Raw genomic sequence first — 27,472 nt, forward strand, 5'->3', positions numbered from 1 at the left:
GCTTAAGGTTCCCGTCTTGGTCCTGAATTGCCTGGATTGGACCTGGATTCTCCACTAGGAGGATGTCACCTTCCTTTTCTCCTACTCTGGTTGTGCCCGAGACATGGTCCTGGTATTGCAGGTGAGTTATTCAGGGAAGTCCTCCACAGCAGGTTGATGAAAAGGGCTTTCATCATGATGAAGTGATGATCTAGTTGTAGGGAAAGAATTCGATTTTACTTCTTTTTTAACTACTGCAGTGCCCGACATAGCTGAAACAATAAAACCTGTCCAAAGTCACATGGCAAGAAGATCCAGTGTTTCCAAGATGGCAGTTCTGAGGGTGATGATCAACCAGGGGCATCAGAAAGCAAAAGGGACAAAGAAATGCAAGTTTTATTTGTAGTTGTTGTCTACTTGGTTGTGGTGGGTTGATGCTATGAGAATATTAATAACAGCACCTGGCTCACGGGGAGACTGACATCTTCATTCCACATCTCTGGAGAAGTACAGTCGTCTGTGGAAAGCATTCCTTGCTTCACAGAGTGTAGTAGTCAAAAATGCCAGTGCCACACATGATTGTTGAGAAGAAAAGCTGACTTTCTAGCTCAGTGATGAGAACTCAGCTGGGTAGTGGGCTTGGCCCAAAGTCAAATCGCATGTGATGTTTTCTTCAGAAAGGTTTTCTTATAGGAGGTTGTATTGGGTTACTGTGGTATAGTGTCCTGCCCGAGATACTATTTCTCTGGAGCCTTACAGCCTTACAGCTTGGACTTGGGCTAATGGAATTTAACACTAACTCTTACGATGCTGAATTTCCTTTGTGTTTTTTCTAGTTTTTTCTCTTTACCACAGACAGAACGTGCTAGATCTTTCTTCTTCTCCAAAGATGACGGAGGTATAACACGCCTCAGAGGTATAACATGACTTGGTCACCCTCTTTTTGACAAGTTATCTAGATATTTTGGATCCTTTCAGGCATGTATCCGATACTTAATTGTTTCCAGTGTTTCTGACGTTCTTGTTAAAAATATTGACTATTCGTATCAGTCACATATGCCCACAAGGTTTTTGATCCAAAATATTGTGGGTTTTTTTTCTTGTTAATGTAATTAACTTTGAACTAAAAAAACAAAAAAGCCCCCAAAATCCCCAACCAACCAACCAACCAAAAAAACAAACAAACAAACAAAAACCCCCCAAAATAAAACCAAATATGCCCTGCAGCAAAGAAAACAACAAACCAACAACCAAAAGCCTTAAACCACAAAAAAACTAGCAACTACCCGTAGGCTACCAAAGCAATTGCTTTTGATATTCTAGCCAATATCTTGGCAGATGCAGGATAGTGGTGCTGAGCTTCTAATGAAACAAATGCTGTTTCACTGCGGTCTATATTTGAGCATATCAGGGGAAGCTGCTGCTGCCGTTCGTTTTTCTTAGGACGCAAGGCTGTAATACGTAACATTTCTGTTGGAGGCCCTGGTGTTGGGGGGGGCGAGAGGGGAATATGAAGAACGTTAATTTATTCTTTTTGTAATTGTGCCCGAGACAATTCTTGGGGAAGTCCTTTTTTGCAGGTGAATTTTTGAAGTCATTCCTGGGCCTTCTGACTTTGTTGCTGTGTCGTTCATGAGAGTTACAAAGAGGAGCATATTCAGAAGGGTGTAACCACGTTAATTTATTCTTTTTGTGCAGGGGGCCCGAAGTTATTTTGTAATCTCTCCTGTGTTAGTGCTGGTGACCCGTGCTGATCTTGTTACAGAAAACCGGAGAGGTCGGGACAGCTGGCGCAGCCGGACTCTCCCACGTGGAGATGCAGCGAGTGCCGAAACGCTTGTATGTTGGAGGGCTTGGCCATGCGGTTTCTAAGGCTGAGCTGCAGGAAAGATTTGGCAAGTTTGGGCACGTTTTGGATGCGGAGATTATTACCAGACAAGATGATCAGGGTAACAGCGTTGTGTCAATCTTTAACATTCTTTTTAAAGCGAATTGGTTTTTAATTTGTGTGTGAAATGGTTTTGGTTGGGTTGTTGTTTTTTGTTATTGGGGGTTTTGGGGTTTTTTTGGGTTTTTTTTTTTTTTAGCTTATGACACATTCTCAGTTTTTAGTTTTAAAGGAACCTGTGAAATTACGTAGAAATTAACCGAGTGTTTCTCTTTGCTCAGGGAACCCTCTGAAAGCTTTTGCTTACATCACTGTCAATATTTCAGATGCAGATCTTAGAAAGTGTAAGTAAGTGGTTTTATTCATTTCTTTTTAAGTAATTTATGGTTTTGAGGCAGTTTGCATTACTGAAAATCCATCTAATGTTGTCGTATCACAATGTGGTCAAGATAGACCCTGTTTCCTTCTATTGTCGTGTTTATTCCCTTTAAGCTGCAATTTTACTTAAGTTACTTTACAGGAGCTCTAAGTAGGTGTAAGCACATTAAAAAGTCTTCTTGTGATTGAGATGAGTGACTTAATGAATTTGTTCTAACCCTTGTAGGAAAAGTTATAGGAAATGTGCTTCAAACACTTGCATCAGGTCCGTAAAAACATTGTGACTTGGTATGAGAGGAAGCCCAGGAGAAGAGTTTATGTAAAGCATGCTCCTGTTACAGCAGTATTACAAATCCCAATGTCATGGGGTTACAAAACTAGTTGCAGGGTTATAAAACCACCTATGTAATATGTGGCAGCAAAATGGCAGGTGAAGATGCCTGTTCCCAATGAGAGGACTTGGAAATATGCCCTTTTATGTAGGAAATGCTACAGTTAGGAATGGTAAAGTTATTGGAAAGCGGCTGTTTAAGAGCCCTTGACACTTTGCATCCTAAAGTTCCAAGCACACCTTTTTTCTCTCTGATTTTCTGTAGTCCTTAACTGTGTTTTTCAAAGTGCACAAGAAGTGAAGTCAAGAAGAGCCTATGTGACAGTAATGTAGAAACATCAGGGTACATGTGTCTGAATGACTTGAATGAATCTTTTGAAGTCAGAATTTGAATTTTGGATGTGGACTTTCTTGTTTAAGACTTAGGTATTAGACTTTTCACGTACAAACTTAAATCAAGGGAGTAATAATACCATGCTGAAGAAAGTTCTAGAAGAAGGTATAGTTAAGCCTGAGGTGTGTTTTTTTTTTTTTTGTTGTGCTTTTTTTTAATGTGAAAAATATTCATTTGCCATCTCCTTGTTCTACAGGCATGACAGTTTTAAATAAAACAAAATGGAAAGGCGGGACACTGCAAATTGAGTTGGCCAAAGAAAGCTTCTTGCACAGGTAAAAATGAATTTTAAAAATCATATATATATTGCTGCTGAAGTTACCCCTTTTCTGATTATCTGATAGTATTATAATTGTGCTTTTGGCTGCTACGCTCTTAATCTTTCTAGATTTTATTGACATTGGTGCACTGTCGATGCTCATTGGATACTGCAACATGTTTGGCATCATTATTCCCTTAAAGGTAGCAGATGTGCCATTTCTTTGGGTTGGAATGGTTACTGTTCCGTGGAACAGAGTTGCTGCCAGCTGTAATTTAACACATGGCAGACTTTTTTATCATGCATGATATGCTTGTTGGTACAGGCTGGCCAGGGAGAGGGAGGAAGCAAAGCTGCAGAAAGAAAAGCCACAGAGAAATGGCCAAGCATCTCTGTTAGAATCGTTGAAAAAGGTGGGAGTTGTGGACTTCTTTATGAAAGCAGTACCAGGTACAGAAGTGCCAGATCATAAGGTACGGTGGGGCAGGTGTGAAGAGAACTAAAGCAAAACAAAAGCCAGAATTGGGCATTGGCTTCTTACACCTGTATTTGTGTCAAATCTCTACCCTTTATGTAAAGAAACCTTTATGAAACACCCAACTTGTGAAAAGCAGTCTAAGGAGATACTTTATGTATTCCTTGTGTAGAATGTTCCTGGTGTTCTTTGTAACACCTAAAACTCATCTTGATCACACTCTTTTGTGATGTTAAATTACTCCTTTATGTTGGAAACATCTTTGTGTCCCCCTTAAAAGCATGTAGGCAGAGTGTGTGTCTTCTTTCTATACAGAATATACATTTTTGACATCTGGATTGTCAGGAGCTAATCTCTATGCTTCTGCACATTCAGGGTCATGGTCTACACGTGCTTGTAAAAGTAAGACTTGGAATGAAAGCACTGAATATGAACATTTGGGTAACAAAGATTATACTTTCTACAAAGTTTTCGAAGTTATTTGCTGAGCACAGAGTGGTTTCAGAGGGTGATGGGGGGGTTAGGGTTTGTTCTTTTTCTTTTTTTTTTTTTCTTTTGTGAGGGAAGCTGACTAACTTGCTCAGTACAAATAAATCTCACTGAAGAGAGTAAACAAAAAAAAGCTAGTCACAGATGGTTCCTTATGAGTGTTTCTGTTTTCCAAGAATATGCATCCCGTTTTATTATGGGGTTACTTCCAGTCCTTGTTTGTTTTACGCTGGTTGTTTTTCTTCTCTTTCAGAAATGGGTTGTTGGCAAATTTGGAAGAGTCTTGCCTATCCTGCACCTCAGGAGTCAACAGAAAAAGAAAATATCCTTTTCCTCTTGATTGGGCATAGGCATGATTCCCTTCTTTCTTTTGTTATATGGGGAAACATTTGCTTCACAGTCTGGAAGTGTGACATAGTAGCCAACGTTGATTCACTGGATTCCCTAAGTAAATCTTGCAGTAGGCTTATGTGATTTGAATACATTGTTTAGACTGCAAGTCAGCTGCTTAAAGGCTTAAGGTTCTGACATGAAGAAGGACTCTGGGTTGTCCTTTCACACAGAATCCAGCCTGTTCATAAAGACTGGAAGTTTGCTTGCTGAAAGCATCATGTTGGGTTAGTTCCTTAACTCAGACTCACATTATGAAATATGACCCATCAAAATATTGCCATAACCTTAGAAAGCTGGAGTCAGACTTGACAAATGCCGTTCCTGTTTCTGAGCTTGCTTGGCACTTGGAAGAGAGAGGTGACAGCATAAACCCGAAGCGGAAAGGAGAGTCACCTGCAGTGAAGAAGCCACCTAAAAAACTGAGGCAGCTGGGCAGTGAGGCTTTGAATGGAGCAGTAGTTCTCCCCTCTGGGTGCCGGTCAAATTCAAAAACCACAAGCTCACCACAGCTAGATCAACGATCAAAATGGAAACCCAAAGGGAAGTCTAAATTGCCTCCATTGAGGAGTCTTAATAGTAAAGTATCTGGGAGAGGCATATTACCAGATGAAAGCAATGTTTCTGGTGTTACACTTCAAAATAATATGAGTGTTTCTGAGAGTGATATTGATTCTGAAGAGGAAATCAGAGCCATGGTAGAGAGAGAAGTACATAAAGCTGAAACTGGCAAGGCTGAAAGTGACCACTTGGAAATTGCTGGGGACAATTTTGAATTAAAATACAGTAGTTACTGGTCCTTAAGCAATCCAGATGCCATGAAGCAAGCTATCAAAGGAAGCTTTAGAGAGAAAAAGATAATGGAATGTGATAATGGTTATCAGTCAGCAGATACAGATGAAATTATTGCTAAAAGTAAAACTCCACATCTACATAACAAGAACTCTACAGTTTTAGATGATTGTAAACCGGTGAAGGTGGAAAATGAAGACATCTTAACTGAGAAAAAAAGTGATTTTGTAAATAAATCCTCAGTAAAAACTCATAATTTAAAAGAATATGTGGAAAAAAAAGGCAAAAAGAAAAAATCCCAAACTGCTGCCTTGCAGAGCACAGCAGGTAACAGTACAACAAAGACAAGTGATAGTGAAAGCTCTTGTTCAGATCCTGAGAAAGAGGAGTCTGAAAGCAGTTTAGATTATGAATGCATGATGCAAAACTGTTACCACTTAGACATTACACTGGATGACTTACAAGCATTAGCTACTGCAACACGTGGAGAAGAATTAGACAGTACATGGAGCTCTAGTCAGTGTGGTGTTGAAGAATATCCTAAGGGTAATGTTGGAAATAAAACAAAGCTTTCAAAATTTTGCCCTGCAGTTAGGAAAAAATGTATCTGTCCTGAAGATGTAGTTGCTGCGATTTTGGCAGGGGAGGATGCTGCTGATGAAGCAAGTTTCAAGGAACAAAATAATTTGCATTTGAAATATCAGCCCTTCAGAGGATTGGGGTCCCTTTGTGAAAAAGAGTTACCCGGGGACAGCACTGGTTTAGAGAAGAGGTTTGTAGAAAGATTAGATCTTGAAGCTTGTGTTTCTTCCTGTGGGGAGGAGTCATCTCAAAGACAGCGAAAGAACCATCAAGTGTATTCAGTTGAACTCAGCAGTAAAAAGCAACAAAATGTGCGTTGTGAACTGCACGAGGAACTGTCACATGCTGCGTCATTTGCAGACGAGAGAGGTCAGCCTGTGTTCAGGCTGCACTTGCAAGGAAAGAACAAAGATGCGAGTTCTGCACTATCCAAGCAATACTCAGAGCATGGAGATGCTGCTGCTCGTACTCTTCAGAGTGAAGACCCGAGCAGCAGTGTGGATAGTAATGCTGCAGTGTCACAGAAACACACTGAACAACTGAAAAGCCCCAGACTACTTTCAAAACAATCGAAGCAGGATGTAAGCAACCAAAATCCAGAATGTGAAGCTGATAAACGTGAAGATGGGAAGAGAAGCTTTCTGGAAAATAAAGAGCTTTGTCTTCATGCTAGTGCTTCAAAGGAACGTAGACCAGAAAAGAAACAGTTGCAGGATAACCAAAGGAGGCTAGCAGCTCTAGGGGAGAGACAGAGAGAGAGAGAGTTACAGAAGAAACTCATTCAAGGAGCTCTCTCCAATCTGGTAATGACACAACTTCTCTCTGAATAGTATGCAGTAAAAGAAACAGGGAATTAATAGATGTGGTTTAAGATATTTTAAAAATCATTGTTTGGAATTTTTGGTTAACATTGCCACTTTTCTTGCGAATGTATAAAAAGTGATGAATGCCAATTAACGGAATGCGTCTTGAGTTGCAAGAGGAATAGTAGATTTCTTCTTTCATGTCATGGAAACATCTTTTAGATACTGTGTATGGCTGTAGCAAGTATTTGTTAAGTTTGACTTGAGAGTTTCACTCTTCCACAGGATAGCCAGCCAGCAGGCAAGCATAAACACGTGATATTTCATTCAGATGTGGAAAGTGAAGCTGAAGTAGATGAGACATTGAAGAAAGATGCCAGTTTGGGAAATATGCATGAGGACGTAAGTGTTATTGAGAGCAAGTCCAGTATTCTGTAAAGTAATTCCATATGGATATGACGATATGACTGTGCCTTATATTCCATATGATTATGCCTCTTTTTCTGAAGACTGTTTTTCGTAGTGAAATGACAGAAAAAAGTGGGCCAGGTTTGGATTAATAGGAAGGATTCTTCTCTCTCTTCTTTTTCTTTTTTTTTTTTTTTTTTTGATAACATGGGGTAGGTTTCAAAGAATTTAACCATTCCTCTGCTAAAACTGGAGAACTTTGAGAATGTGTAAGGAGTTTGAGATTTGTATGAAAGATACTCTGACTTGGATGAAAAGACAAAGAGTGCTTAAGTTACATTAACTAACTTAATTAGTTTTGAAATGTTACTGCTTTTAGTCAAAGGAGGGGGAAGAGTTTTGGCTTGAGTACTATAGAGAGACTCTGGTCTTTCCAAGCCTGTGGATGAAGAATCTGTATTAATTGTATTAATGCAATGTTGCCTTTTTAAAGTGATGTTGGGGTCCAGGTAAGTTGTGTGGGACTTCCTCCATACACTGCACCTGTGACCTTATTTAGCAGACTATTTTCTTAGTCACATCTCAGCTATAGAGTCAGACCATTGGGTTTGCTTTTGTTGTTTTTTTTTTCTTCATAAATGCTGTAAGATTCTGACCATTTTCACTGTGTAATTAAAACATTTTCTCATTTATCCTTGTGTTTATCTTCTTTCACTCATGTATATCCTTACCCTGTATTTGGAATCCATGCCCTATAATTTCCCCTTTCTTTAAAAGAACTTCTGATTAATGGAAAACTGTTTAAAGCCATGGAGTGCTTACATTTTGCAATCATTGTTTTTGATCAACTGACTTAAACTATATCCTTGAGTTTATGCCATAAGTGAGGCTTGTTTAGAAAGGGTATAGTTTGACATGCGTATCTTTAAATATCTCCCTTGACATAATCAGAAATTTGGGGGTTTATACCCAGTTATCTCATATTGTAAAAGCCAAGTTACCCTTTACATAGATATTTTGTCTATGCTAAATTTTAATAGTCTTAACTGTAAAACAGAATTGTATGAGTTGTGTGTACAATGTAGGAGTTGAAGCGCATGGATCAGTAAGTGAGCTGCATGTTCTAGAAATACAGTTCTTCAGATAAACTGGAAAGCACTTGAGCAAAGCTGATGCTGATTTGTTTTCTCAAATTTACGTCAACTGCTGCCTTTCTCTGTTTTCTTTTTGTTTATCAAAGGATGGATCTGCTCCTAAAACCTTGGGCAGACTGTTCGACAGCAGTGAGGATGAGCAAGATGATGTGGATGCTGAGAGATTCAAAATTAAGCCCCAGTTTGAAGGCAAAGCTGGTGAAAAAGTGAGTGAACCCATTACTGTAATTTAGTCTTCTTCTAAGTCTCTGTTAGGCTGCTTCAGAAGTACATCACACATGGGTTTGCATGCTTGCTGAATGTGATTTTGACAAAACTGCAATGGAATTCCCTGAACTAGAGGAAACAGCGGCTATGGAGGAAGTGATATATGTTGGGGAGTGGGAGGAGTTTCTCTGATGTTGTCATCTTTGAAGTTACTGAATGTTGATGGTTTTCTTCTCCAGTGCTTATTAGTGTCTTTCATTTTGGTTAGCTCTTGAAATTGCAGTCACGACTTGGCACGGATGAAAGATTCCGCATGGACGCTCGATTCCTTGAAAGTGACAGTGAAGAAGAAGGTAAACCTGCTCCTATTTTCTGGTTAATGACAGTAATAGAGCTACATCATGGAGCCTTAATATTGGATGCTTGAAACAAATTATGGACTACTTTTACTTCGGAGATTTCATAAGAAAAACAGCTCGGCTCTTGTGGCTGTGCATAGTATACGTTGGTGGCTGTGTTTTCCCAAATGTTTGTGTTGCAGATATATTTGTAAGAGCTGAGTGAGATGTACTTAGTACATCAGTCAGCACCTGAAAATATTTTTTTAATACAGGATGATCCCAGAACGCATTAATCCATGTTTTTCATAGAGTTAAGTAGTGACTTCTTAAGAAAAACATTTTGACCATTACACTCACATAAACAATTTTATAGTGATCCTGCAGTCCATGGCTGATTTACTAGCCTTAGAAAGAAAGATTTTTTTGTTGGGTGTTTTTTTTTTCTTTAAAAAGCACAAGGCAGAAAAGCCAAAAAGGAAAACATGTTAAAATATTTCTTTTTTCCACCCCCTACCAAAATTGCAATTCTTAACAGTTTTCAAGATCAAGAATTTGTTTCTGAAACTTAAATTTTTGCCTACTTCTGCTACTCCCGTTGTTGATTTAATGGGATCATCTGTTCAGTGTCTATGAGGGACCAAGTAGTTGTACAGTTATATGATATAAGCAGAGAAAAAGTTAAATAACGGATCTGGTTTTCTGCACTGCAAGGGAGAAAACCTCCAAGTAGCTTTAAAATGAAGGAGGTGATGTGCTTGAAATGTGAGGACTTGTAGTATGATAGTAATGCAATATATCAGATATCGCAGGCTTACTCAAGTGGTAGCAGGGGAAAGATTATGTATTTTTCTTATAGCAGAGACAAACATCTTGAAGGCAGATGAGGAAGAAGAGCTCGCTGCAGAGAAAAAGAAAAATCTGGAAATCCTGGGAAGTCTCTTTAATGTCAACCTGGAACACCCTAAGCTGACGAAGAAGGCCACAAGTGCTAAGAAATTCAGGTCTGAATTGTCTGTTATCAATAAAGAAGGAATCTTAGGAAGGCTTAGTTTTTGCCCATGCTTCACAACTAAATTTTCTACCAAGCTGATTAGGAAAAGTGTTTCCTTCTCTGTCGTGTGCATTTGAGGTTAGTCTTTAATGCAGTTTCTCAAGTTGAGTGTCTCAATAGATTATACAACTGATAATAATCATTATTTTATGCAAAAATACTACTGATGCCTGCTCAAGTTTCTTCTAATAGCTCTAGATTGGAGTGTTGATAATGAAAAATCAACATTTCAAGTCCTTGCCTAGGTAAGACACATTTCTGTTCTCTGTGGAGACAAACCTAATGTGGCTAGACGAAGAACATGAGAGTTGGGCTGTAGGTCAGTAAGTTATTAACTGCTACCAAAGTTAGAGTCTATGGGTATTGTTTTTGCTGGCCTAAAAGTGATTAGGCCTTCATCAGTCCTCTTTTTCAGTGGAAAATTTGTTTGTTTTTTTTTTTTAATTATTATTATTTTCCTTTACCTGTATTTCTGCTTTAATTCTTCATTCGATTAGGACTTTGTTACATGTTGCTGTTGGGCATGCTGTAGCCTTCATTAGAGGACGATGTTAGAGGTCTGGAAATGTACTGTGGGAAGTATGGTGAGATTTAACTATGACCTTTAACAGAAATTGGTCTGTGGAGTGAACTGGTGGAAGTTAGTAGCGTTAAGGGTAGTGCAGTAGCACACAGTTTTTAACAAGTCACTATTGGAGTTGTATCAGTCGATTGCTGGCTGCTAAATACCAATTGTGACCACTGTGTAGTCATATTTAATTGTTAATTACTTCTGTACAAATTTTAATGCATTCTCTAAAGCCTAAGTGGAGGGGGGAATCATCTGTGCAACCCCAAAGGTGATCTCTAGGGCAGTTCTGTAAATGATGTTGTTCTCTAGTACCCAGTTAATGGTGCAGTGTGTAACTATTTAAATGTAGTTAATTTATGCTGTAAGCATTAATTTAGGGAGAAAAGAGGAAAGGGAAATAAGTGATTGCCTTCTTGCATTGCCGTAAGGCAGTGTTGGATTTGCTACACTAGTGTTGGGATTCGTCTAAACCTTGAACTGCTTTAGCTGAAAGTCTCAAACTGTTTAGATTTTGGAAGGTGGGCATAATGGGTGTGTGTTTGTTTTTTTCTTGGTTAGTTGTGTGGGGTTTGGGGAGTTTGGGTTGGTATTTTCTTTTTTTTTTGTTTGTTTTTCATTTGGGGTTTATTTTCCTCCTCAGATACTTGAATTTTGAACTGTTTAGTACCAGAAGAAATAGAGATCTATTGCTATGGATAGCTGTACTGTTATAGCTCCTCAAAAGATAAACAGGTGCAGGTAGAGACTTATTGCATAACACACACAACCTGAGGTCTAGGTTTTATAGTAAATACATCTATTTGATTAAAGCCACTTCTGTTTATAGTTTTTCCTGACCCAGTCACTGACTACCAGGTACTGCCTAAATGCCAGTTAGGCTTTAGATTGATCTGGAGCTGTTTTGGTCAATAAGTCAATGTGAATTTGAATCTGACTGTAAAGGTTTAGGGTAGCTTTCACTTGGGCATTTCGGATGCCTCATGGTTTTTTCTTTCTGTTTTTATAGAGATATTAATGCCCTCCGCTATGATCCCACAAGAGAGGACCATGTAGTTTTTGAAAGGAAACGAAGTGCTACAGAACAAGAGAGGTAATACTACAGCTTGGTAACTAGGATTGTGATGTTTCTTCCTGGGGAAAGATGGCTGTAGCAGAAGACTGACATTGAAACTCTGGAGACTGCTCTGTTTTTTCGTCAGTTCTCTCTGTTATTGCTAAAATCAAAAGATAGAAAGAATTGTGAGCACTAAAACCAGCATATAATGTCATCTTTTCTTTCTAGTCCATCTACTTCTGCACACCATTTTGTCTTAATTTTCTCGCCTTCAGGCTGTCCCTTTGCTTCAAGTCACTGACTTCTAAGATTTGCAAATCTGTGAGAAAAAAATACTATCTATTAACATTTCATTTGCTTGGATAAGTGTAAGAAGACATTAATAACAAGGTTGCCTCTATGGGAACCTTTCTTTTAAAAATACACATACAGTGTTACTATCCTTTAACAATCTCATTTCAGTAAAGCTAAAAGGAAGAGGGAGAGGGAAGAGAGTGAGAAACTGCCAGAAGTGTCTCAAGAAACGTATTATGACATTGCTGTTGATTTAAAAGAGTTGTTTGGCTCTTCAAAGAGCAAATCACACAAAAATGAAGAAACACCCTGGGACAAAGATGATGTGGAGGACTCTACCCCACCTGACCACTTGGGACCTAATGTCAGGAGTAACGTAGCTGAGGAGTCTGGTGGTTTCAAGTTTTCCTTCTTTGGAGATACGGAGGAGTCAGGCATGAAAGGAGGTAACAGCAGAACATGGATAATAATAGTGCAACTTGTGATGGGTAGCTTATGTCAGATACCATAGAGTTGTATCATGTAGAGAAATTCATGGCCCAGGTGACTTTCAGAGGCAGAAATCAGTAATAATTGCTACAATCTTCTCTGATGCTTGTCAAGATTCTAGTTTAATCAGAGTTAATCCATGCTTGTATCCCAGGAATTTTGAGAGGAATGTTTTGAGAAAGATCTATAATTTAACTGTTTTTTGAACAGTGGTGGATAAACTTGCTGTCATCCACTAAATTTCTTAAATAGGGAAAAAGATGACATAAAAGTCAAATGTGATTTCATGTAAACCATCAAAATTTTAAATAAATTATGCTGTCAGAGTTCAGCAAGTGCCTGTGTGTAGTACAGGGAGGAATACACACATGAAAATAATACAGCTTAAACACAGAGTATGGCATTATGAATTTATTTGCAAACGAGCTTTTTAAGATAGATCACAGCGCAAGACAGCTTTCATTACAACTTCTGCAAGATAAAAATATGAAGAGGCACCTTTACTTCCAAATCAGCTGATGATTGTGAGGTTGGCGAGAACTGATAGAGCCCAGGACCCTGATAACAAGCCCTGAAATGACTACTGCACTCTTTGCCTATGGTGTGATGACACGAGTTACAAATTTTGAAGGCGAAATCTGTGACATATGAGAAAGCAAACTCAATTCATACCTACCCTGAGGACATATAAAACCTGGGAGGGGAGGTTTCTGTTCTTCTTAAAGCTGTCATTTCCAATGTAATTATTTCACTCTGAAGTAGGTATTAGTATTGGCAAGTATGTTAATAATCTGACAATTTTTCTTTTTCAATTGTGCTCTTATTGCAGAGCCCTACATACTTGAAACAATAAAACCTGTGAAAGTCAAATGGCAAGAAGATCCACGTTTCCAAGACAGCAGTTCTGAGGGTGATGATGAACCAGAGGCATCAGAAAGCAAAAGGGACAAAGAAATGCAAGTTTTATTTGTAGTTGTTGTCTACTTGGTTGTGGTGGGTTGATGCTATGAGAATATTAATAACAGCACCTGGCTCACGGGGAGGCTGACATCTTCATTCCACATCTCTGGAGAAGTACAGTCGTCTGTGGAAAGCATTCCTTGCTTCACAGAGTGTAGTAGTCAAAAATGCCAGTGCCACACATGATTGTTGAGAAGAAAAGCTGACTTTCTAGCTCAGTGATGAGAACTCAGCTGGGTAGTGGGCTTGGCCCAAAGTCAAATCGCATGTGATGTTTTCTTCAGAAAGGTTTTCTTATAGGAGGTTGTATTGGGTTACTGTGGTATAGTGTCCTGCCCGAGATACTATTTCTCTGGAGCCTTACAGCCTTACAGCTTGGACTTGGGCTAATGGAATTTAACACTAACTCTTACGATGCTGAATTTCCTTTGTGTTTTTTCTAGTTTTTTCTCTTTACCACAGACAGAACGTGCTAGATCTTTCTTCTTCTCCAAAGATGATGAACGCCTAAGAGGTATAACAGGACTTGGTCACCCTCTTTTTGACAAGTTATCTAGATATTTTGGATCCTTTCAGGCATATATCCGATACTTAATTGTTTCCAGTGTTTCTGACGTTCTTGTTAAAAATATTGACTATTCGTATCAGTCACATATGCCCACAAGGTTTTTGATCCAAAATATTGTGGGGTTTTTCTTGTTAATGTCATTAAATTCAAAGTGAAAACAAAAACGAAAAAAAAACCAAAAATAAAACCAAACAAACCCTGCAGCAAAGAAAACAACAAACCAACAACCAAAAGCCTTAAACCACAAAAAAACTAGCAACTACCCGTAGGCTACCAAAGCAATTGCTTTTGATATTCTAGCCAATATCTTGGCAGATGCAGGATAGTGGTGCTGAGCTTCTAATGAAACAAATGCTGTTTCACTGCGGTCTATATTTGAGCATATCAGGGGAAGCTGCTGCTGCCGTTCGTTTTTCTTAGGACGCAAGGCTGTAATACGTAACATTTCTGTTGGAGGCCCTGGTGTTGGGGGGGGCGAGAGGGGAATATGAAGAACGGGCCTTCTGACTTTGTTGCTGTGTCGTTCATGAGAGTTACAAAGAGGAGCATATTCAGAAGGGTGTAACCACGTTAATTTATTCTTTTTGTGCAGGGGGCCCGAAGTTATTTTGTAAATCGGTAGACCTCAGTGAAGAAAGAGATGGTTGGGAAGACAGGCGTAGATTATTGCTTGAGGTGAGTGTTTTAACATCTGTTACTCGGTAACTGGCTAAAAGCGCCACATGATGGGGGAACACAGCTGTTTATTTCCTTAATTTGCACTGAAAAATAATTTACGATCTTTAGATGGGCTTAAAGCTTTTTAGTTACTGGAGGACTGAAAAGTTTTATAATAAATGTATTCATGACATCATGTTGTGATGTTCAGTGAGGTAAATTACTGAATGTCTGTATTGTATAGGACCAGTTATTTCATGTAAAAAAGTATAAAGAAAGGACACATGAACTTCCAAGCATCTCATAATGTTGTGCTCAAATTTGAATCTTTTCAGGAATGCCGGAGGAAGCATAAGGATGCAAGAAGAAAAGTGAAAGCAAAACAGTAAATATTTCTGATCTTACTGGTCAGATAAGACCAGTTTTGTGTTTCTTCTTTGGAGAAGATGCAGAAGAAATTTAGTTTCAGAATAATATTGGAATTGGAATATTCCAATAATAATATTGGAAAAGTCTTTGTTTTGCATGTTTGTGGTGAACTCTTTTGGTGTGGGGTTTTTTTGTTTGTTTATTTTGGCATTTTGGTTTGGTTTATTTGTTTGTTTGTTGGTTTTTTTTTTTTCTTGTTATAATGTGAACACGCAACAAAGACAACCCCAGGTTATTTTGCTGTGTTCTCAGCCCCCAGTGCCAAGTAGTGTTGTCCAAAGGCAGGTAGCTCTGTGCCTGTAAGACCATCTATACTGTAGTCTGCCCAACATAATAGAGATCTGTTTCAGATTGCTTTACAGATATTTGGAATGCATTATTTCCTGAGTAAAAATTTGCCAAAACTTTATGAAGACACGTATATTAGCAGGGAAGATGTCTGAAATGGGTACATGTGTATTTCTTCAGAGTTGATTTCTTAACTTCTTAATTCAGTGTGAACATCAATAAATATCAAGGACAGATCTTGCTGGTGTGGTATGCTTGCTGTTGAATGAAGGATATTAGTACGTACAAGGTCTCATTCCTACACCCAATGAACATATGCGCTGAGCAGAGAGGCTCCATCAGGACTTGCCTGGCCCCAGCCCAGTTGCAAGTTGGTGGAGGGCTGGAAGGCTGAATCAAAGAATAATGGGGGACAAGGCATGAAGGAAATCCCACAGGGTGATTGTACAGGTTCAAACAGCCCTTTGCTCTTCAGGCAAACTACAGGTGGTCTTACAGGTGCTGTGCACCCCAAGTGCCTTCCTGATAGGTCTTAATGCAGCTTGAAAACTGATTCAGTGGAGTAGGGGGCAGCGTCCTCTCTGAGCAAGGCAGGGGAAGCTGGGAGGGAACCTGTCAGGCTTTTGAGGAAGGGAAGGAGGTATCGAGGGTGCAAAAGAGGACTCGGGGCCAGCACTTTGTCCCCTTCCTCTTGACGGCTGTGATTGGGAAGACGCGAGGTGTGGGCATGGTCAGAGCAGGTCGTGCTCTTCAGGGGGATTGCACGGTGCGCTCCGAGGCACTCCCGAGCAGCGGTGCTCGAGTGGAGCTGGCCAAAGGGCTGTGGCCATGCACAGCGTCACTGTGAACCCAGGTCTTTGTTCCCTGGCACCGGTCAGCTCTGTAGGTGACGGAGCTCTGGAACGCCCTGGTGTCAGAAGGCCGAGCAAAGTCTCAGGAAGCCGGGGGACAAGGGGAAACTGAGCACTAGAGTCTGGCCTGGAACGTGGCTGGTAGAAGAGGGTGGCTGAGGATGCTCTAAAGGCAGGAGCTGAAGGAAGCAGCCTGGGAAGCCTCTGGTCACTCTCAGCAGCGTCAGCCGGCTGGTAACGGAGGGAGGCTTCTGGGGGCTTAAGGTTCCCGTCTTGGTCCTGAATTGCCTGGATTGGACCTGGATTCTCCACTAGGAGGATGTCACCTTCCTTTTCTCCTACTCTGGTTGTGCCCAAGACATAATCTGGTGTTTTTTCTTGGAAAGTGGTCTCAGGACTTGGTGGTGCTTGTTGAGGAAGTGACTGCTGCTTAAGTACTCACCTTGAGCCCACAGTCTGGTCTCCCTTCCCTTGGGGACTCTTCCTGTTACTGGACTGAGGCTTCTGCTGCAGCACTGATCTGAAGACCCCCAGAAACTTATGAAATAGCTCCTCCTTCAGCTGCCCGGTTGCTAGCCCCGGTGCAGTAAGCTTCTGAAGGTAAATGTCCTTTGCTCTGTGCTCTTGTGGTGGTGGTTTCTGCGTTCTGTTGTTTTGTGTCTTTCTCCTCCACAACACATCCTTGTGGAAAGAAAGTTGTTAGTAGGCTGTTTTGTGAGGACCTTTAATTGAATTCTTGCCGTGGTGATCCTTTCTACCCCTAGGAGGTCCTTCTAGTTATAGTCTAGAATAAATGTTTTGCAGTGCACTCCCTTACTACTTCTGCACAGGGGAGAATATTATGCAGTGGCACATTGCTAGAAAATCCTCTTTCTAGTCAAATTGCACTTTATACATGGATCAGCATTGATGCTGTCAGTAAATGGCTAATCTGCTTTGCTAGCAATTAGTGCTTTCCTGGAGCCTTATCACTGAGATTACTCAGGACTTTGGAATATTTCGAAAATCAAGACTGCTGTATCAGATCAGTTTACTAAATTGATATGCCTGGCTAAAGAAATACCCATTGGGAAGCGCCACACCAGCTCCTACATGGTGGCAGCACTAGGCACATAGGCTTTGTGGCACTCTGGGCGGCAGAGTGGTGTCTAGGCCAGTGGGCTGGTGGCTGGTCCTGGGGAGGACCAGGTGATGGATGGCAAACACAGTATTTCCCATTATCCCAGTTGCTCTTTCCTTGGCTTGCATTTTCCTTTTTTTTTGGCAGGGCTGTGTTTATTGAGCTGTCACTTCCTGCTTAGCTCTGTGTTCCCTTCTCTGAAGTGTGGAGCTTTCATCATCTGGTGGTGCTGTTGTGTGTATTTCAGGGTAGCTAGTTCTGTGCTGTTGCAGTCTGTTCACACCATGTTGTAGGTAGAACTAATGCCTTCCTTTTCAGCAAACTGTAGTTGTCAGATCTGCATGTACACAAAGCAAAGAACTAACTTGTTTAGATTGGCAGTTGTGTTTTTCTGAACCTGAGTGCATATTAGCTGATACTAAATCCATCAGAGACTAAAAGATACACCCGCTGCCTCCCTTGCTCCTTGTTTGCTGTAGCTGTTAAATTGGTAGCATGTTGTGTGTGCTTTGAGACCTTGCAGTGTAGGGGGGATGGTGTGAAAGATGGTGATAAAAGGAGATAAAAGGAGACCAGTCCCTTCCAGGAGCAAAAACCAGTTCTTGTTTATGTAATAGCTGACTGTTGTCTTCTCCTCCCCCACCTGATGTCACTCTTCCCTGTGCATGCTCTTTCCTTCTCTTTGCCAGACAGCCTGATGCACCATTGAAAAGTGATTCGAGCAGGGCAGCATTTTAGGAGTAACCGTGGAAGCTATAGCTAGCCTTCTCATTGCTGAAGACAGGTGCTGATGTAAACTGGTGTTTCATTACTGCAGGAGTATTAACATCCATTTGGTATAACCCAGAAATAGGTTGTTCCACTTGAGAGTGAGGACATTCTCCCTAATGGTCCCAGCAGCTTGAGGTTATGGCTGTGCTATGTTCAGAAGGCATATCGCTAGTTAGCTTTAATCCAGCTGGACTGAGTACAACAGTACTCAAATAGTAACACAGAGGTCAGTGTGGGTTACTTAAATGAACAAGTGTCCAGGCTTCTCGAGAGGCTTTGAAAACTTGAAGCAGTGAAAGCTGGCTCTAGCATGGCTGCCATGGTAATTTTACTGCACTATAGCACAGCAATACAACTTTGTGACTGTGGAGTGAGGATACCATTCAGATCATTAGGACATAAATTGCTGAGGTTGTGCTACTGAGCTGTTTAAATTTTTATGTATTTAGCAGCGTAGCAGAATATTGCTACTGAATGAAAGAGCATGTGGTTTTCTTTCCTTGGAAACAGAAAGGTACCGTGCATTAGTATAAGACCCTAGTAAAAATGTATTTTTAGCCTGTGTTTGTTACTGACTAGTGGTCTGCTTGCTGTTGGTTAATACAGAACAGCTCTTCAGTAGCTGTACTTTAATGTCCTGTGTTCAAATCCTAGGTATGTACTTTACCTGTGAAAACACAAAAGTATCATCCTGCTGCTTCAGATGAAGATACTGTATTTAAAAGAACAGATGCTTGTCAGATGAGATGGTAGCGAGCACGTGCACATTGTTATCCTAAGTCCAATGCAAGATAATGTGCCAAGTCTTAACCACAGAAGTGGCTTAAGGTAAATTCTATTCCATTGCACCGTAACGTTCCATGATTGAGCTGATAAGTGGTGATTCTGTGTGGCTTGCTAACTTATTTTCATTTCAGGCAGGTAAGTGCTGAAACACTTGAGTGAGCAGTGCCTTAAGAAAAGAAGCCACACACACACACTTGTGAGAATGTTTAACAGTCTGCTTTCTACAAAAACTGTTGGTGCTGTAGCTTGCACCAGAAACAGATGACTGGGCATGTTTTACTTAAGATGTTGCTGAGGGAAAAATGAAGAATCATTTCCGTTTAATTTGTTTATATGTTAGTATACTTAGATTTGATCCATTTGCCCTGGAGAATGGCAGTCTCAGACTCTTAGACTGATACAAATTCCTTAAAATTTCTACCAGAGACTTTGAGTTTATTTTTACTATCAACCAAGGACTTTCTGAATGCAGATACACCCATAATCTCACTGTAGGTAATTGCTGTGTAGAAGATCCTTGTTTTAAACATCTGATTGTGAAAATGGTATCATCTTTTACTATGGCAGCTTTAATATGTTATATTTGCATTTGCTCATTATATCCAGAAGCTTTTAACATGTTGGCTCATAGAACCAACAGACTGGGGAGGGGAGGGATTATTTTGGGGTTTTTGGGGGGATATTTGAGGTTCTTTTTGTCTTGTTTTTTTGTTTGGTTTTATTCTTGTTTTGTTTGGTTTTGGTATTTTTTTGTTTGACTTTTGGGGTTTTGGGATTTTTGGTTGGGTTTTTTTTGTTTGTTTGGTTTTGTCTTTTTTGAGGAAAAAGTATGAAAGCTTAAACTAATGGGAATTTCCTAATGGGAATAATGAGCCATAAGCGTAAAGTTGTAATTGTGGAACTAAGTGCTACCTGTGATCCAGTATGGCAAGTACACAAGAGGCAGGTATGTCCTATGTTGGTTTTAAAATCTGCTTGCCAGCTGGAATTCAGGTAGAGAGCAAAGATCCAACTCCCTAATTTTTGTTTATTTTTTGCTCCTGCACTTTGCTTGTAGTAGCACCAAGCAACTCAACGCAAAATGGGCTCGGGGAGAACCAGTGATTTACAACTTCTTGGTATCAAACAAAGAAGCACAATGCCTGATTGCTCCGTAGTGCTCATGCTTGTACTGAAGTCCTTCCTGGCCAGCTTTACCATGCTCACCTCCTTTGGGGCAAACCAGCTCTTGTCAGGTGAGGGCAGAGATAGGACATGGTTAACCAGGCTGGCACCATGCAAAGCACAACTTGCTAGTGGGTAGGTTGCACCCAGTGGTTGGTTTCTGAGCAAAGAAGCCAAAGGATTATTTTTGTTCTAACAACCAATGATACCTTCAAAGGACTGTTCTTTGGCATGGAGAGTTTTGTAACTTTGTAGCCGTACTACGTGCCTTCTCCTCATCCATATATTTGTGGCTTACATTTTCTGTCAGTGGTTATGATCCAGTGCAACTGGAGCAGCAGATAATAAACCTTTCATGCACAGCTTTCATCTCTGTAAGGGATGCTTTGGGAAGTTTCTCAATATTTGTCAATATCTTTTCCAGTAAGGTTTCATTTTTCCTATGTTTTTAGAAGCAGTATTTACAGCTCTACTGGGAATTACAGCTGTTTTCAACATCAGTTTTATTAGACTGTGTGATTAGCAAGTTTTTGCTTTTCAGTTCTCAAGTGCTCACTTCAAATGTATGTATTTTGATGTAATTTTTGTTTGTAAAGTGATACTCTTTAAGAAAACTTGGACACCCCCTACCTCTCCCTACAGTCCTTGTTTTTCTGCCTCCAGAGCAGACTGTATATAACTTTCAGAATACTGAAGACAACACAGTCTGGCTTTTGTTCTCTATTTTCATTTTGTGCTTTGTTATGTTAAGTATAAACACCATATAGCTAACTGAATGAATGATACAGCCGCTTTCCACAATGGTATTCTAATAGTATTCATATTCTGTGAAAGATAATCTATTTCCTCATTGTAAAACTCATCATGAAAACAGTAATCCTTTAAAAGGAGAAAGGGAGGCCTGTCCCTTGTAAGTGTTCTTGAAGACTATTGTCGGTTAAAAAAGTAAAGGCTTTTTTGGGTGGTTTTCTTTAAAGAAGAAAGAACAAAGCAGATACATGCTTGAAAAGGTTCTTCTGCTTAGAAAAAGAAAAAGGAATGTGATGTGAAGGTGTTCATGAATTGGTTATTTGAAGATTGTAAGAGGATTTCCATGTTGGAGTATGTGTCTAGAGTTTAGGTTTGTCCAGTTCGGTCTTTTGGCCTTTTAACACTGAGAGTTATGCCAAGTAGTTTAAAAATAAATAAATAAAACCACAAAAAACTTGACAGTGTTTCTCATGCCCTATTTATTTTAACAGTTGCTTATATATAAACTAAAAATATTCTTGCCCTTAGAAATACTTTTTTAGCTTCCTTGAGATGAATCTGGTATATAAAATGCAGTAATTTGAATTAACTTAAAATCTGTGTATTTTCAATGAAGATGTTAATGTGGGTTAGGAGGATATTGCTTTAAAAGAGTACATGACATTTGATTAGGGCAGTTCAGGAAACACTGAAGTAAGTCTTTCCTAAAATTAATGTTTAATTAGGCAGCCTATTTATTTTGTTTGAAGTTTGTACTTAGAAATTCTAAGCCAGTCCTTTCACAGTGTAAGCTGTAAGGAGTCACAGGCTAAAGCAGAATTTACATTAGAAAGCTCAAAATCAGCTGCAAGGCAAAGACCTCAGCAAGCAGCTGAATGAAGATTATTCTGCAAAAAGTAAGTCTTACAAGGCTAAGGCTAGTGCTAAGTGCTTAGACAGTACATAAAGGGATGGATGTACCTATTGCTGATATATATTCCTCTGGGGAAAAGTAGACAATAGCCTATAAACACGTTTTGGGAAGGAGACAAGTTCCTGCTGAGTTAAAGGTGACTTTCTTGGGGGATTTTTTGAGTGGTGGTGTTGCCCCCCCCCCCCCGCCTTTTTTTTTGTGGGTTTTTGTTGTTTTTTTTTTTTTTGAAAGCAGTTGGGGATTAATTTTTAGATATGAACTTAAGTTGGGCTCCCATTCCTTTGAGGAGATATCCCTTCCTTCTTTACGTATCATCGTACTTCCCTCTCACCTCCAACCAGAGGGCTTTAAAGAACAAATTGTGTGGGAGGGTGAGACTATAAAGCTTAATTAAATGATGGTATTGACATGAAATGCTCCTTATAGAAGCAAACACTGGGCTAAGATGTTACAGCTCTATTGCAAAGAAATCAAGGTGAAGTTACTTGTTTTAAAGAGTAGGAAAATATTTGTTCATACATCTGTCAAAACCAGTAACTTAGAGATAAAATTCTCATTAAAAAAAAGATGTGAAGAAATATTGATTAAATATAATATTAATAATACTGTCAACACACCACTGAAATTTAGATGCTGGAAAGGCTATTCTTTATATTATTATTAAAATACTGATGGCCTCTGTTCTTTTAGTTCCACATTTATAACTGGATTCCTGGGCTGCATCAAAAGGAGTGTGACCAGCAGATCAAAGGAGGTGATCCTGCCCCTCTACTCTGCTCTCGTGAGACCTCACTTGGAGTATTGTGTGCAGTTCTGGTGTCCTCAACATAAAAAGGACACGGAACTGTTGGAACAAGTCCAGAGAAGGGCCACGAGGATGATCAGGGGACTGGAGCACCTCCTGTATGAAGATAGGCTGAGAAAGTTGGGGCTGTTCAGCCTGGAGAAGAGAAGGCTGAGTGGAGACCTCATAGCAGCCTTCCAGCATCTGCAGGGGGCCTATAGGGATGCTGGGGAGGGACTCTTCATTAGGGACTGTAGTGACAGGACAAAGGGTAATGGGTTAGAACTTAAACAGGGGAAGCTTAGATTGGATATAAGGAGGAAGTCCTTTACTGTAAGGGTGGTGAGGCACTGGAATGGGTTGCCCAGGGAAGTTGTGAATGCTCCATCCCTGGCAGTGTTCAAGTCCAGGTTGGACGAGGCCTTGGGTGAGATGGTTTAGTGTGATGTGTCCCTGCCCATGTCAGGGGGGTTGGAACTTGATGATCTTAAGGTCCTTTCCAACCCTAACGATTCTATGATTCTGTCTTCAGAAGTCCGTGAATTTCTCAGGTCACAGGTCATTTGCGACAATCCCCTGTCTGTGCAGCCATGGCCACCAGATGGTGCGTGGAAGCAGCTGAGGCATGTGCCCACATTCTTTTCTCTGCCTGCCCCGAGGGTGCAGTAAGGAAGCTGGAGGGTCATATGTAACTGCCTCCCTTATTTGCTGTTCATCTATGTCACCACTTTTTTTTTCCATTGGTGGAGTTCAAGCCATGCTTTATAGACAAGCACAACTTCAAAGGAAATAAATAAAATTCTGTTGCCTATTTTGCATTATGCAGAACTGAGGAATTCAGCTTCCTAGTGACATGTTTGTACATGCACTTATTTTATGGATCTAATGTGTACCATTGCAATACCAGAAGTACAGATCTGTAACTGCCATGTGTGTTTAACTCTCTTTACAAAGAGCTCATGACTTCTTGGCCAATTATTTCTTGTAATTGGTGAAGAATTCTCCTATTCACCACAAATGAGTCAGGTTTTAGTGGTGGAGAGTCAAGTCCAACTGACAGCTGAAATCTGCATGCATGGTCTTTTACATTACTGTTCTTTTTGAAGATGACACTTAAAGCTGTAACAATTAGGCTGCTGATGGTCTTTAATATTACTTTTTCATGATCAAAGTGCACTGCTGAATCCCAGGGTATGCTCAAGGCTTGCCCAAGCATATCGGTTCTCAGAACATTCAAGTTGTTAATTTTATTAAGTTTCTGGGGTTTGTTCCAAATACAACATTGCTTGGCATTACAATACGAGCTAAAGAGGTAGTATGTTATGTTTTCCATTTCATATCTTTAAGCAGCAGGGATTTTTTTTTTCATCACTTCTCCTTGGGCTAGGGAACACCCTTGATTTCCAATCAGAACAGTTAGTGCTGGGCCAGATGAGATTTTTAGACTCTTGGGTACGGTCTTGTGAGAGTTGATTTTAATGCACAGGTCATACAAAAAGGGAAAAGATTTTTTAATTAAAAAAAAAAAAATCCAAGTAAACCCCACAAACCTTTAAGGGTATTTTAATTTTTTGTTTTAGGATGGAGTTTAATTTACTTCCTGCTTTCAGCTTAGTACCTTTTGAAATTGCCTCACCTTGGTCTCTGCTTTCCTTCTTACAATTATCACTCAGTTTTTATTGGAAAAGACACTGGCAGGAATTTGAATCATGTTCTATTGCTTTGGAAACAAGAGCTAATATAGCGGAGCTTTGCATGACTTCAGGTGAAATGTGTGTAGATGAAGGTTTTCTGCTTGTATACGGTTTCATTTCAGGAAGTTGTATGTTCTCAGGCAAACTTGTTACTTCTCTTAGCTTGAGGTGGGGAGGTCACTGATACTCGGTTGGTAAAGCTTGCCATGCTGCTTTGTTAGTCTGTTGTAGCAGAGAGTGAGACTTACTATGTGTGGTGGGAACAGGCAGAGTTTGTGTAGCAACAGCTCCCCAAGCCAATCTAGAGATGTTAGATGAAGTGGAAGCATTTGTAGCGCTTCCTCTGCTTTTATTTTTTATATGCTCTTTCCTTGCCCTGCTTCTGAACTGCAGTTGTTAAGAAGGTGTCCTGAAGCTTTCACTCTGGTTTGGGCAATAGAACTCGGTTAAACCAAGCCTTTTCTGTTTAATAGATCAGTTTATCTGCCAGGAAATGGTTCTGTAGTTTGTCCCCTCTACCTCTCTGTAGGCAGTGCCAGCAGTTTGTTCCCTCTACCTCTCAGCAGTGCCAGCTTTACAGTGTAGCTAAGTAAAATGTCTGAATTTCTGTGCACAGAGTTTTCAGGAAGACTTAGGAGACAGTGAACAAACTTTATTTGCAGTTACTGCAGTTTGCCAACATCCATTTTGATTCACAAGGCTACAGCAGTGGGAGTTCTGGAAAGCTGCAGCACACAGCACAGAGTAACTCATGCTGTACTATGGGCTGCTGAATGGCATGCGGTTAACGTTAGTGCATTTCCTGTACTGAGATGGAGGGGGTTGGACAGCTAATGCAGATGTAGCCTTGCAAGTAACCTTGCACTATAAAGAAAGAGAGGTTAAGAATTAATGCAAGTTAGAAAAGCCGGTACTGAGGAACTGGATTCTGGTCCCACCTTCCAGGTATTTAAGACATTTGGAGGCACTGGATAATAGAAATACAGAAGAAAGGGATCTTTAAATGTCTTGCCCACTACTTTGTGTTTTGGAACAGAGGAAAAGCAGTCATTTACTTAAAGTTTCATTTGCTAGGGCAATTGGGGCAATTCCATCTCCAGCCTAATTGTCAGATTTGTTTAACAATCTGGTAGTGAGCAGCATCCCTGCTTTGGTAAATCCAACTTACAGTAACAGCAGTTAATTTGCAGGGAAGAAATACACAGTACCTCTTTAAAAGGCAGGTTCTTAAACACAGAGGCCTTTTGTGCTGCTGAGTAACTCGACTCGCTGTTTCTGACTAGTCCCTGAATTTAGCTTTATGGTATTTTATATCCCGTAATCTTGTTTGTATTTGGTTTTTAAATGCTGTCTTATCCACAGGCAAAAAAACGATACTGTGCTGCTCAGCTTGCAGGTAGGCTGAGGACAGGTAACTGAGGACACTGATCTGTGATCACACAACAGAATATGGCACATACAGGATATGAGCATTCCGCTTTCCAAAGAATAAGCTCACTGAAGAGTTACATGTGGCGTTTCTAGTGCTTATATGAAGAAAAGTAGAACCTTTACTTTGTTTGGTCAGTATTAAGGCCGTCATTTGGTAGCTTATTTTGCTTAAGAATGTGGAGTATCATCATTTGAAATCCTTTGCTCTTTTGATTTTGTAAAACCAGGTGTGCAAATGTTGAACTTATAAGTAGAATATTTGTGGGTTGGTTTTTTTTTTCAACTGAATGTCCAAGAATGATGCTTTTGCAAGGTTTCAGTTTTATCTGTGTTGTTGCTGTTCTCGTAAGGCAAGTGAAGAAATGGGGTATATGCTGAGCACTCATTGAATGACGCTTGAATGCTCTGCATTTTTCTGCTTTGGAGAGGCATAGTATAGTACATTTCAAAAGAAGTCATCAAGCAGTGAGATGTAACCGCATGTGATAGATGCATGCTACACAGCTAGAAAGAAAGCTGTTACAGATGCAGGTGCTATAAAGCAGTCACCAGTCTGTAAAAGTGACATTGATATGAAATAGTTACCCCTTCTGGGTGCCATGTGATGAGGGAGAATATGTACTGTACATGAGGGAGTTATGCAGATTTGCTGTGGTGCATTTTCAGCAACATACAGTGAAACTAGCCTCTAAGACTAGCTTTTTAGTGTAGCATCAGTATGGAATGCTGTACTGTTTCAGTAGTGTTTAACTATAGTTTTTGGTAGATGAACTAGGTACTTGGGTCTGCTCTTGTAACTAGTGTACCTTTCATTGATTTCCGTATGGATCACTAAGACACATACAGGATTGAAGACGAGACTTTTTGCTTTTTAGGAAGTGCAGTAGGTAGGTATACATCCAGAAAAAAGTCAAACAATTAGTTGTTCCTTGTATTTGTTCTTAGCAATAGAAGAATTTATGTCAAGAATCTCAAAACTTTAGTGTAATTGCATGGGAGAGGAGGGAGGAGGAGAGAATATGACATTGATTCTGTTGCTTTCATTATTGAAAGCAAATAACTATTCTGCAAATAACCAAAACAAAGTTCTAAAACATCAAGTTGCCATTTTGCAGGTGGACTGTGGTCCGTGAGATGAGCAGAGTTAGTGCTCTCCCTGTCTAGTTTCTACTTTCCACTGTTACGAGGAGATACTAGACAACTTCACAGTACCCCAGAGAAAAATGCTGTACAGTTTAGACCTGCTTGTTGTTTTGACTGTACCTGTCCTTTGCTGATGTTCTGCCAAGCTTTGCAAGCTAGTGGAGTAAGCTGGATGAGGCCTGAACAGTAGTTAGGAAAGAAGATAAGTAGCACATGAAGCTGTTGTTCATTCTTTCTGACCGGGAAGATTAGGAAGGTCAAGATATATTCTTCATATCCTGCTCTGAGCTGTCACTATGAAATAATTCTAGCCTAGTAACAGCAGTGTCTCAGATGTGTTGGAAAACTGACACTGGCTGAGATAGTCTTACAGGCATCATGGGATACAAAGCTGTAATGGTGTACAAAGCTTAGTGGTGTAAGACAACAGCAAAAGAGAGTGGGGATTGGTAAATTAAACCACTATACAGCAGCTTTGATAGGCCAAGATTTTAACCCATTTGTTTTCTGTTAACTTCTTTCTCTTCCATACTTTATAGTTCATGTTTAACGTTTAATTATTTAATTTCTGCCTCTACTCTGTGTTTGAATCACTGTAATGAATTTTCAATGTTCAGTTGTTTGTTTCAGTTAAAGGATATGAATGCTACCACTGCAGAGCCAAGATAAATTTTTGACAAACTGCATCAGTTGGGTAAGTGGAGGTTTGTTAGCCATCTAAAAATGTCAACTCTGTTGCAGTGTCAGATATGGTATGTTATTGCTGTATGCCACTTTGTTGTTGGACAAAATTAGGCGATCATATAACCTTGCCTATTTTGTGTCAAGATTTTA

At 39.9% G+C, this 27,472-nt stretch overlaps 1 protein-coding gene across 2 annotated transcripts; it reads left to right on the forward strand.

Annotated features, from left to right (window-relative positions):
• The first annotated feature begins 1,716 nt into the window (after positions 1 to 1,716).
• NOL8 (nucleolar protein 8) lies at positions 1,717 to 14,979 on the forward strand. Of its 2 annotated transcripts, none has more exons than XM_062619951.1 (16): positions 1,717 to 1,928; positions 2,149 to 2,211; positions 3,167 to 3,245; positions 3,555 to 3,702; positions 4,447 to 4,515; positions 4,835 to 6,760; positions 7,046 to 7,162; positions 8,409 to 8,528; positions 8,798 to 8,882; positions 9,727 to 9,871; positions 11,499 to 11,582; positions 12,009 to 12,286; positions 13,159 to 13,285; positions 13,733 to 13,803; positions 14,450 to 14,532; positions 14,850 to 14,979. In XM_062619951.1, the coding sequence occupies exons 1-16, from the start codon at positions 1,796 to 1,798 to the stop codon at positions 14,901 to 14,903; spliced, it is 3,582 nt and encodes a 1,193-aa protein (XP_062475935.1). In that variant the 5' UTR covers positions 1,717 to 1,795; the 3' UTR covers positions 14,904 to 14,979. The 2 variants fall into 2 exon arrangements, with proteins under 2 accessions (XP_062475935.1, XP_062475942.1); XM_062619958.1 differs by having other exon boundaries at positions 9,730 to 9,871.
• The last annotated feature ends 12,493 nt before the right edge of the window (positions 14,980 to 27,472 follow it).

The sequence above is a fragment of the Pezoporus occidentalis genome, unplaced genomic scaffold, assembly GCF_034315485.1.
Source record: "Pezoporus occidentalis ecotype Australia unplaced genomic scaffold, CSIRO_AGI_Poc_V1 ctg106, whole genome shotgun sequence".
NCBI lineage: Eukaryota > Metazoa > Chordata > Aves > Psittaciformes > Psittacidae > Pezoporus > Pezoporus occidentalis.